This window comes from Notamacropus eugenii, chromosome 1, assembly GCF_028372415.1.
Source record: "Notamacropus eugenii isolate mMacEug1 chromosome 1, mMacEug1.pri_v2, whole genome shotgun sequence".
Taxonomy (NCBI): domain Eukaryota; kingdom Metazoa; phylum Chordata; class Mammalia; order Diprotodontia; family Macropodidae; genus Notamacropus; species Notamacropus eugenii.
In genome coordinates, this window is record NC_092872.1 from 301,262,716 (window position 1) to 301,274,768 (window position 12,053).

Here is a 12,053-nt window from a genome sequence, read left to right on the forward strand (position 1 = left end):
AGGGTTTTTTATTTGATCGTGTTGGTAAAGGAGAATTACTTGAGTTTATTGAATAGAAGAGTAGCATGGTCAGATCTATACTTTAGGAAAATCACTTTAAAACCTGAGTGGAGAGGATGGACCAGAGTGGAGAGAGATTTGAGGCAGGAGGTCATCCAGAAGGCTATTGCAGTTGTCTAGGTCTGAGGTGATGAGGGCTTTCACCAGAGTGGTGGCAGTCTCAGAGGAGAGAAGGCGCGCGCGCGGCAACAGATTGAATGTGGGGAGTAGGGGAGTGGTGAAAAAGTGAGTTGAAGGTGTACCTACACCACTAAGCCTGGGTGGCTTTGAGAATTGTGCTGCCTTCAGTAGTAATAAGAAAGTTATGAAAAAGGGAAAGTTTTTTTGGGGGAAATGAGTTCAGTTTTAGACATGTTGAATTTAAGATGTCCATGGGATGCCTGGTTTATAATGTCTTAATTGAGCAGTTTGAGATGTGAGACTGAAAGTGGAGAGAGAGGTTAGAGTTGGACAAATATATCTGAGAATCATCTACAGAGAGATGATAGTGAAACTCTGGGAGCTAATGAGATCACCAAATGATAGGATGGAAGGAGAACAGAGGAGGAACTTGGACAGAAGCTTGGGCAACATCCATGGTTAGTATGTGCACCCTGGATAAAGATCCAGCAGAGGAGACTAAAGAATGCTCAGATAGAGGTCACTGTAATGAAACTTAGAGAGAAGAGAGTATTGAGTAGAGGGTGACTGACATTGTAAAAGACTACAGAGAAGTAAAGAAGGATGAGAATTGAGAATATTGTTATTCGTTTGTCGTTTAAGAGATCATTGGTAATTTTTCATGACAATTCTCTCTCGTAGTTCTTCTCCTGCCTCTTTGACAGTTATCTTTTTACTCCTTTGCTGATTTATCTTCTATATCATGTCATCTAATTATGACTCTGCCCTGGGCTCTCTTTATCCTAAATATACTCTCTCACATCTTATCAGCTACCATATGTTTAATCATTTTCTTTATGCAGATAACTTGTAGCGCATAGCACATAGTTGGAACTTAATGAATGATTGTTAATTGATGCAGACTAGGGTGAATAATCATCAACTCTTGCTATTCCCTGTCCCTTCCCTTTCCCTCCCTTTCATATCCAAACAGTTGCCAAGACTTCACAGCATCTCTTGAGTTCCTGTCATCCTTTTGCCTTAGTATAGGCCTTTATTTCCCCTTTCAGTTAGACTTGAAACACATTTGTTATGCATGATATATTGGAAAGGAAGGAAGAAAAAAGCGTTTATTGAGCTCCTGTATGCCAGGTACTTTGCTAAGCACTTTACAAAGGTAGGTATTATTATTATCCTCATTTTACAGTTGAAGAAACTGAAATAGACAGAAGGTAAGTGACTTGCCCAGGATCACACAGTTGGTAAATGTCTGAGGCCAGATTTGATTTGGGTCTTTCTGACTCGAGGCCCAGTGCTCTGTCTGTTGTGCCACCAGTGGCCTCTTTTTTTTTCATTTTTCTTTAAAATTTATTTATTTAACTTTTAGCATTCATTTTCACAAAATTTTGGGTTCCAAATTTTCTCTCCATTTCTCCCCTCCCCCCACCCCAAAACACCGAGTATTCTAATTGCCGCTATTACCAATCTGCCCTCTCTTCTAACATCCCTTCCTTCCCTTGTCCCCATCTTCTCTTTCTCTGTAGGGCCAGATAACTTTCTATACCCCACTACCTGCATTTCTTATTTCCTAGTAGTAAGAACAATACTCGACAGTTGTTCCTACAACTTTGACCTCCAACTTCTCTTCATCCCTCCCTCCCCACCCATTCCCTTTGGGAAGGCAAGCAATTCAGTATAGGCCATATTTGTGTAGTTTTGCAAATGACTTCCATAATAGTCATGTTGTGTAAGACTAACTATATTTCCCTCCATCCTATCCTGCCCCCCATTGCTTCTAGTCTCTCTTTGGATCCTGTCCCTCCCCAAGAGTGTTGACTTCAAATTTCTCCCTCTTCCCACTGCCCTCCCTTCCATCATCCCCCCCACCCTGCTTATCCCCTTCTCCCCCACTTTCCTGTATTGCAAGATAGGTTTTCATACCAAAATGAGTGTGCATTTTATTCCTTCCTTTAGTCGAATGTGATGAGAGTAAGCTTCATGTTTTTTCTCTCACCTCCCCTCTTTTTCCCTCCACTGAAAAGTCTTTTGCTTGCCTCTTTTATGAGAGATAATTTGCCCCATTCCATTTCTCCCTTTCTCCTCCTAATATATTTCTCTCTCACTGCTTAATTTCATTTTTTTAAGATATGATCTCATCCTATTCAGTTCACTCTGTGGTGTGTGTGTGTGTGTGTGTGTGTGTGTGTGTGTGTGTGTGTAATCCCACCCAGTACCCAGATACTGAAAAGTTTTAAGAGTTACAAATATTGTCTTTCCATGTAGGAATGTAAATAGTTCAACTTTCGTAAGTCTCTTAGGACTTCTCTTTGCTGTTTACCTTTTCATGCTTCTCTTCATTCTTGTGTTTGAAGGTCAGATTTTCTTTTCATCTCTGTTCTTTTTATCAAGAATGGTTGAAAATCCTCTATTTCATTGAAAGACCATTTTTTCCCCTGAGTATTATACTCAGTTTTGCTAGGTAGGTGATTCTTGGTTTTAGTCCTAGTTCCTTTGACTTCTGGAATATCCTATTCCACGCCCTTCGATCCCTTAACGTAGAAGCTGCTAGATCTTGTGTTATCCTGGTTGTATTTCCACAATACTTGAATTGTTTCTTTCTAATTGCTTGCAATATTTTCTCCTTGACCAGGGAACTCTGGAATTTGGCCACAACGTTCCTAGGAGTTTCTCTTTTTGGATCTCTTTCAGGTGGTGATCAGTGGATTCCTTGAATACTTATTTTGCCCTCTGGTTCTAGAATCTCAGGGCAGTTTTCCTTGATAATTTCATGAAAGGTGATGTCTAGGCTCTTTTTTTGATCATGGCTTTCAGGTAGTCCCATAATTTTTAAATTGTCTCTCCTGGATCTATTTTCCAGGTCAGTTGTTTTTCCAATGAGATATTTCACATGATCTTCGATTTTTTCATTCTTTTCGTTTGTTTTGTGATTTTTTGGTTTCTTGTAAAGTCATTAGCCTCCATCTGTTCCATTCTAATTTTGAAAGAACTATTTTCTTCAGTGAGCTTTTGGACTTCCTTTTCCATTTGGCTAATTCTGTTTTTTAAAGCATTCTTCTCCTCATTGGCTTTTTGAACCTGTTTTGCCAATTGAGTTAGCCTATTTTTCAAGGTGTTATTTTCTTCAGCATATTTTTGGGTCTCCTTTAGCAAGGTGTTGACCTGCTCTTCATGCTTTTCTTGCATCTCTCTCATTTCTCTTCCCAGTTTTTCCTCCACTTCTCGTACTTGATTTTCAAAATCCTTTTTGAGCTCTTCCATGGCCTGAGCCCATGGAATATTTATTCTGGATGTTTGGGATACAGAAGCCTTGACTTCTATGTCTTTCCCTGATGGTAAGCATTGTTCTTCCTCATCTGAAAGGATGGGAGGAGATATCTGTTCACCAAGAAAGTAACCTTCTATGGTCTTATTTTTTTTCCCTTTTTTGGGCATTTTCCCAACTAGTTACTTGACTTTTGGGGTCCTTTGTCAAGAGTAGGGTATACTCTGGGAATCTGTGAGATCTCAGTTCCTCCAGGGTGGCACAATAAAGTGTGTACTGGTCTGGACTCAGAGAGGGATATTTATGCCCAGAATTTTAGCAGTTACTTCTCCACAGCCACCTGGCCTCCAGTTCCCAAGTCAGCACTGGGGGCTGATTTTCAGATAAGCTGGATGGGCAGGGCCGCCATTCAGTGTGAGACAAAGACAGGCTTGGCCAGGACCTCCACCCAGAGCTGAAGTAAGACTCAGCTCTTCATTGCCCCCAGGGCTTTTTATGCTCCAACAATGGAGCTTCCATATGGGCTGCTGTGCAGGCTCTGTGGCCGCTGCCTGCTGCCGGAGCTATGGGAAGGCCCTTCTCCCTTCCTGGTCTGCTGATAAAACCCTGTCACTGACCTTTGGCGCCTATGGGCCGAGGGATCTGAGGACCCGCTACTGTGACTGGAGATTCCGCCCCCAAGGTGTCCTCCTACCAGAGTCTCATAGCGCCAAGTGGCCAAGGCTGGGCTGGGGTCTGTGCTCGGCTCTGCGTCTGGCGCAACTGAGGTTTCTGTGGGCCTTTCAGGTCACCGTGGGCTAGAAATCTCCTCCACTCTATTGTTCTCCACTTCTGCTGCTCCAAAATTTGTTGAGAGTCCCTCTCTATAGGTATTTTATGGGCTGTGGGGAGGACCCTGCATAAGTGTGTCTTTCTAGTCTGCCATCTTGGCTCCGTCCCCACCAATGGCCTCTTAAGACTTTGGACTTGGAATCAGACTGTGTTTGAATTGTGATTCTGGTGCTTCCCACATGTGTGACTCTGGTAAGTCCTTGCACCTCAGTTTCTTCATTTGCAAAATGGTGGTTTTTTCACCATCTACTTCACAGAGTTGTTACGTAAAAAATGCTTTATAAACCCTAATAAAGATTGGTTGTTGTTATTAAGGATACAGAAACAAAGAGACATCTCTGCAAAGTAGTACACAAATGAGTCATACACAAAAAACTTTTAATACAAACGTGAAAATTATTGAATGAGTTTGAGAGGTCAGAATGATCTTGAGAGCATGAAGAATGGGGAGATCGTCAGCTCATTGGGAGCAGTGAGCGGTGGGCGCAATTTACTTGCATAATTTCCTCTTCCTTTTCCCTCTTCTCCATTTGATATAGGAGAAGATAGTGAACATAGTATTTACCAAAGTTTTTCTTTTCTGCCTTCAAGGATAATCCTAATGATATTGCAGTACAGGGGGTTCCTTTGGATAAAACAGATGAAAGTACTAGAGCAAAAGGTAAATGGAAAAATTTCCTGGGCATATTTGAAGATGTGTGAAAAACATTTTTGAGTTTTCTTTGTTCTTGTTCAAATTAAACCATAAGCAGCAGTAAGAAAATTACTTTATGTTTTGTTTATAGAATTTGTTATTGGAAAACAGCTTTATAGATGGGTGGTTGGCCATATGGTTTTGGACACAGCTACTAAGTAGCACTTGATCATATATTGATTATAAATGTATTTTCATGAAAAAAGTGATTAAGAGTTTGGGTATCATTGAACTCTTTAAAAGGATTGTTTTCATTGCACTTTTTATTTGATCTGTTTATTTGACTTTTAAAATTGTGATCATGTATGAGAGGCAGCATGGTACAGTAGAACAAGCACTGATTCTGTAATCTGGACTCTACTACTTAATTACCTGTGTGACATAGGAGAAGTCACAGAACCTCTCTTGGCTGCGGTTTCCTCAATTCTAAAATTAAGAGATTTGGACTAAATGACCTCTGAGTTCTATTTAAGCTTTAAATGACTTTATGACATCAAAAATAAGTTAATACATTCATTTAGAAATTTAAAGATGTGCTCAAGAATTTGTAGTAAAAGAAAATCTCACCATTAATGCTAGGAATACGAATTGAAGTTCTAGTTTTGTCTGGTTTCCTTTTTATACATGGTCTTTTTATAAAAAGTCAAGACTTCATGTTTTATAAATTGAAACCTACTTTAGGACTCTGCACATAAGCAAAGTAGATGTAATTAAGTAAGGAATAGGATTTTATTTTCCTCATGAAGCAAAGAGAGTACAAATTGGAGAGGAGACTCTAACTAGAAGCATTCATGAATAAACTAGCTATTTTAAATTGCCTCTCCTAGAATCTTAGTGTGTTGTTTCTTTTACTTGTCAGATGTTGCTTGCAAACACTTAATGTAGAAATTGAACTTGCAACCTACCTGTTGAAATCTGGGCTCATATAAATCCCCCCCCGCCTTTTTTTTTTTAGGCAACTGGGGCTAAGTGATTTTCCCAGGGTCACACAGTTACTCTGAAACTGGATTTGACTCAAGTCCTCCTGACTCTAGGGACAGTAATCTATCCGCTGCTCCACCTAGCTGCCCCTGGCTCATGTAAATCCAAACAGGGAAGTCCTTTTAAAGTTAATCCATCCATGGAAAAGTCTACAGATTCCTTCCTTTTTTTTTCTCAGGAGTTGTTTAGGGAGCTGGCCACTCTCCTAGACAAGTTTTTATGAATGAACAAAAAGTTCCTATTCTAAAGTTCTAAATTTCTGAAGATCTTACTTACTATGTCACTTTGTTATATATGTCTTTTGTCAGTCTATACAAAACTATTAGATTCTCTGAAACCAGGCATTTTGTCGCAGTTCAGGCAAAAAGAAAAAATGGATACTGAGCTAGATGGGATTATTTAGCTATGACTGTTGCGCTTCTTTGATGAACTGTGCAGGATTTGGGCAATTACCTTGGCTGAATTGGTTCCAGGACCTGCTGTTGATGTCATTTTCCCCTTTATAGTTACAGTTGTGAGATGGAATATCTTTTATAGTTAGATGGCCTCAAAGCCAAGAAGACTTGGGTTCTAGTCTAGTTTTGTTACTTGCTTTGTGACTCTGGGCGAGTCACTTAGCTTCTCTCTGCCCCAGACAACTCTAGAAAACTACATTTCTGATTATTCTCATCAGAAGTAACAGATTTCATTAAAAAATGGTTATGGTTATGAAGTGTTTTACTGATGTGATTTGGTTGCCGGGCTTTGTGTATGAAAAATCTATATTGCTGAATTCCTTCAGTAAATATTGAAATATTATTTAGGAAGAGAAGTTTATACTTTGAGCAGGTAATTTGAAATCTTTATTGTTTCTGAAATATGTATTTTTTTGTTTTGCAGTAAATGATATCTTTATTTCTCAGTATACCACTGGCCAGAAAGATGTTCTAAGAGCTGTTTTAAAGCCAAAGTAAGTCTGACTTGAGAAATTAAATTTGCACTGTCTTTTGTTTTCCCTGCATATTTCCCAAAGTGATAGTTTTTCAATTATGCTTTAGACATTGAGAGAAATTGCCCTTTTCACTTCATCTAATTTGCCTTCAAAAGAAAATAGCTAGAGTCAGAGAATCCTTTCTGCCCACTGCCTGGCTTTTTCAGACTCAGTGTGCCCAAAAGAGAGGGAAACCAGATATCCTTTTTAAAAAAGGTATTGACTATTTTATATTAAAAATTATGTTGTTGCATTTTGTTTTTTACATTATGTTCTTTTCTGAAAAAATCCTTCCCCCTTCCCACTAGTAAGCTTTCCCTTATACCAAACATTAAAAGAAAATTTCAGCAACACCATCCAACACTTTACTGACAGCATACATGACATTTTCTACCCATAGTTCCTCTCTTTTGAGTGAAATGAGGACTGGTATATTTTTAAATTTTTTCCTTCAGGCCAAACTTGTTCAGTATATAATTATACTGTGTTGAGTTTCATTTTATTCTTAGCTAAATTGTCTCTTCCCGTAATGTGCTGACGGTATATTTAATCAATGTCATAGAGTATCTGCTGCGTGCCTAGCGTTGTGTGATATAAAAGAGGTGTAAAATATGGTTCATTTCTTTAAGGAGTGTCAAATGTATTTGGGGAGAAAGACCTGTACATTTAAGATAGTGAATAAATAAGACAATATTATATATAAAGGGATTTTGCATTCATATAATAAATACCAAATTGTGATATAAAGACAATTTGGTAGGGTCATATCATACTAGAGACAGTATAGTATAATGGATAGGGAGACCTAGACCCAAATTCTGTCTCTTATACTTAGCTCTGAGTCCATGGGCAAATTACTTAGTCTCTTTTGTTCACAGTCAACTCTCTAAGAGTATAACATATAGCTAGCCTGCACTCTGTATCTGATGGGGAGCTCACTGAGGAAGTTGCATGCTGACAAAACCACATGTTCTTGACATACTATTATATAGTTTATGCTACTTAGAGGTAATAAGTGAAAAAGTGAAATTAAGTGAAAAAAGAATTAAAGAAAGTGTTGAGGGGTGGTGATGAGAGGGGATGGGTTTTCTTCTATCTTAGGAATCGTGTCATGTGTTCCTATAATATTGTCATGTAATGGTTGACATGTAAATGGAAAAATATTGTTAGAGTACCCAAATGATTCTCTTAACCAAGAAGCTACCAATGAGCTGAAAGCCTGGGATTTCAGTCTAGTTGAATGGAATTCAGTTAGAGCTAGGCTACTTTCAAGTTTTTTGGGGTAAAGATAGTATTTTACTTTGTGATCATATGTGAGCAAGGTACACTGAAGGGCCCAGAGAAGAGGAATCATGGTAGGCTTAACTGTATTAGAGAAAATTAGCTAAGAAGGATCATAGAATTTAGAGGTAGAAAGGACCATGAAATTCATGGAGGTCAATTGCCTCATTTTAAAGATGAAGAAATTAAAATCAGGGAGTTTAAGCAGTTTTTCCAGTTTTAGGAGCCATTTAGTCTGTACTGGGTATGATTGTCTTATATGCTCTTTTAATTATCTGGACCTTATTATTGTTATTTCCATAAATATTCTTTTTCCTTGAACTTTACCACTTTAAATCATGAACATGTTTTTCCTAAGGTAGTCCTGGACAAAAAAAAATGAAAAAAGGAATTGGGTACCAGTTTTTTTTAGCACTTACTGTATAAGCCATTGTGGTAAATTCTGGGGACACAGGGAAAGGAAAAAACCATGGTCCCTGCCTTCAAGTCACTACCTAACATTCTAATGGAGGAGACAACATGAAAATAATGATGTACATAAGATACATATATATGTATGTTTGTATATATGTATATTTGTGTGTGGGTATATATATATCATATATATACAGTCATATATATGTGTGTACATGCACACACACACACACACACACATATATATATATATATATATATATATATATAGTTTAAATTGGATGAACTCTCAGAGTGAAAGCAGTGTAGGGGAATCAAGAAAGACTTCTTATGGAAGATGGGATTTTTACTGAGTCTTGAAGGAGGCTGGGGAATCTAGTAGGAAGAGATGAGGAAGGAGAACATTCCAGGAATGAGAGATAGCTAGTGTTGTAGGGGCACAGAGAAGGAGAATAGCCAAGTCGGCCAGTGTACTTAGATTTTAAAGTATGTGGAGATGAGAAGATTTGAGAATCTAGGAAAGACAGCAAGGAGCCAGGTTGTAATTGGCTTTGAATGCCAAATACAGGCTTTTATATTTGATTCTGGAGGGTAATAGGGAATCATAGCAGTCAGTGAATAGTGGGGGTGGGATGTTTGTACTTGTATTTTAGGAAGAACATTTTGATAGCTGGGTGAAGAATAGATCCGAGTCGGGAAAGACTTGAAGAGAGGGGACTAGATGGAAGGCTATTGCAGTAGTCCTGGTGTCCTGTGATGAGGGCCTGCACTAGAGCAGGGGCTGTATGAGTGAAGGGAAGGGGATGTATATGAGAGTTGTTGTGAAAACTTAATACCAAATTGGATATGGAAGATGAGTGTGAGGATTTGACCCTGATACTGGAACTAGAAGCCTTAATGACTGGGAAAATAGTAGTGCCCTTGACAGTGATAGGAAAGATGGGAAGATTTAGGGGACAAGTTGAGTACCGCTTTGGACATACTGGGTTTGAGATACCTATAGGACATCCGTTTTGAGATATATAAAAGGCAGTTGGTGATGTCTAGAACTCAGGAAGGAGATTTGGGCTGGATATAGAAATATGGGAATCATTTTCATAGAGATGATCATTGAACCAATGGGATCTGATGAGATCACCAAATGGAGTATTGTAGAGGACAAAAGGAAGAGGGATTAGGATAGACATTTGTGGAGATACCCACAATTGGTCAGTAGGGTCTGGATGAAGATATTATTAAAGGAGAATCATTTGGAGTAGTTAGGAGGAAAATCTGGGTGAACAGTGTCATAAAAACCTTAGAGAAGCGAGCATCCAGGAGTAGAGGGTAAACAGTAGTCTTGTTGCAGAGTGGTCAAGAACTAGGAAAGTTGAGAAAAGGTTCTCAGATTTGGCAATTAAAAAATCAGTACTAAATTTGGAGAGATTGAAAGCCAGATTGCTGCAGTTTTTGAAGTAAGTTAGAGGAGAGGAAGTATAGTAGCCTAGTGTAACCTTTCTCAAGGAATTTAAGAAAGGGAGGAGGGTTATAGAATGGTAGCTAAACAGGTATGGTTGCATCGAGTGAGGATTGTTTTAAAGGATGGAGATAATATGGGCATATTTGTAGGCAGTAGGGAGTGACCCAGTAGGTAGAGATTGAAGATTAGAGATAGAATAGGGACAGTGAAAGTGGCAGTCTGCTAGAGAAGATAATTGTAAGGAAAGGTCCTTCTTTTCATGTGAGAAAGGAATGAAGGAAGAGATAATAAGGGAAGATGTTGGACTGATGTGAAGTGAGGAGGAGGGGAGAAAAGGTAGCTCTCAGTGTAATTGCCCCAGTTTTTTTTTTTGTTTTTTTTTTTTTTTGGTGAAGGATGAGAGAGCTCAGCTGGCAGCATGGAGATCAGGAGTGCCTTGAAAATCTTGAGAAGAGAAACGAACGTTTGGAACAACCACTATGATGAGTGGGATAGCATATTGTTTGGGGATGTCTTCCTGGAATGATGACCCATTTGATATTAAGGAAGCATAAATTTGTGATGGACCCAGTCAGTGCAGTTTTGTGATTTCCTCCAACTCTGCTCAGCAGAAAGCAGATGTGTGAAGGAAGTACATGGTGGAAATAATCCAAGGTTACAGTTTGGCAAGGCATGATAGGTGATAGGATAGGGGTGAGGAGTTGGAGTGTGGAGGATAGTGTAGAGTTGAACTGATTCACCAGAAGATTGAGGTAGGAAGAATATATCCAGTGCAGAGGTGGTGCAATTGGAGATCATGGTGAGGTTAAAGAACAGGATTAGAGGTGTAAGGAAAATTGGAATGGTAAAGGATTATGATGGGATAAAGGTTAGAGCTGGGATACCCAGATTTGGTGGCACGAGGTCTTTCTGGGGAATCAGAGCTTCTGAGCAGTGCTTTGAACTCATAGTTGGTTCAGCTATATGGGCTAAGGGGTCAGAGTTTCCCTACTCTCCTCTGAGAAAGCTATAACACCTTAGAGCAGATTCCTTAGTTTCATGAAAGAGAGAAAACTTGGGATGAGGAAGGTATGGCAGATGGCAAGAAAAGCATCAAGGTAAATATCTGTTGTGTTTAGTAGCTTTTGAGGAGTAGGGGTAGTAGGGGTAGGAGTAGTTTAAATTATATAAACAGGGAGCTTTTGAATGTGAAAGCTATTTGTTTTATTTGATAAGTCTTATACCCTTAAGGGGGAAAAATCCAAATTATTTAGCACTTGAGTACCACTTAACTTCTTATGTGAATCTGTAGTTGTAGTTGTTTATGTATATTCCTTTATGACTTTAAGTCTTTTATATATGGAAGTCCTGTCTCCTCAGATGTTAAGTTCTTTGAGGACAAAAAGAATGCTTTTTTTTTCCCTGTTTTATCTTTTTATAGTATCTAGAAATTGTGTCCTACACACAATGGGTTCTTATTTTAATAAGAAATTGTTGATTAAATAACTTTGACAGTGATGCCCAGTAGAGAATGTGCATAAAGGGTAAACAGGCAGATTGATTTAAAAAAATTAAAGATATTTATTGGAATATTCTTGGCATTTCTCATTTAACTTTTTTGGGGTTGTTTTATTTGCAGGGAACAACATGCACCTACTTTTAAAGAAGTGAAAGTACAGCTTTTAGAAGATGCATGTATAGTAAAAGACCCTATTTCTGTGGAGATGAAGTCGTCATCCGGTGGAATAGATTCTGCTTCAACTGTGGCGGCAGCAACAGCTGCTGCCATTGCAACAGCAGCTCCATTGATAAAAGTAGGCTTCTTCAACAGTCCCCTCCCATAGATTTATAATTGCTATAAATTTAAAGCATATTTGTAAAAACTTATACAACAGATGACTGTGTGACCTGGGGAGGGCCTTGGAGATTTCTTGTTACTCTGGAGAAAAGAGTTGCCTGTTTGCTATTTCTTGCTCACCACTGGTAGTAGGATTACCTACCT

At 38.7% G+C, this 12,053-nt stretch overlaps 1 protein-coding gene across 5 annotated transcripts in view; it reads left to right on the forward strand.

Annotated features, from left to right (window-relative positions):
• KIAA0586 (KIAA0586 ortholog) overlaps positions 1-12,053 on the forward strand; it is a 153,807-nt gene that overhangs the window by 6,554 nt on the left and 135,200 nt on the right. For all 5 annotated transcript variants that reach the window (XR_011971752.1, XM_072629322.1, XM_072629324.1 and 2 more), the window contains exons 4-6: positions 4,865-4,934; positions 6,828-6,897; positions 11,691-11,865. Coding sequence is in view for 4 of the 5 variants with exons in the window: in XM_072629322.1 (XP_072485423.1) it covers positions 4,865-4,934; positions 6,828-6,897; positions 11,691-11,865 (315 nt within the window). In the remaining variant the exon portion in view is untranslated. The remainder of the gene's footprint in view (positions 1-4,864; positions 4,935-6,827; positions 6,898-11,690; positions 11,866-12,053) is intronic.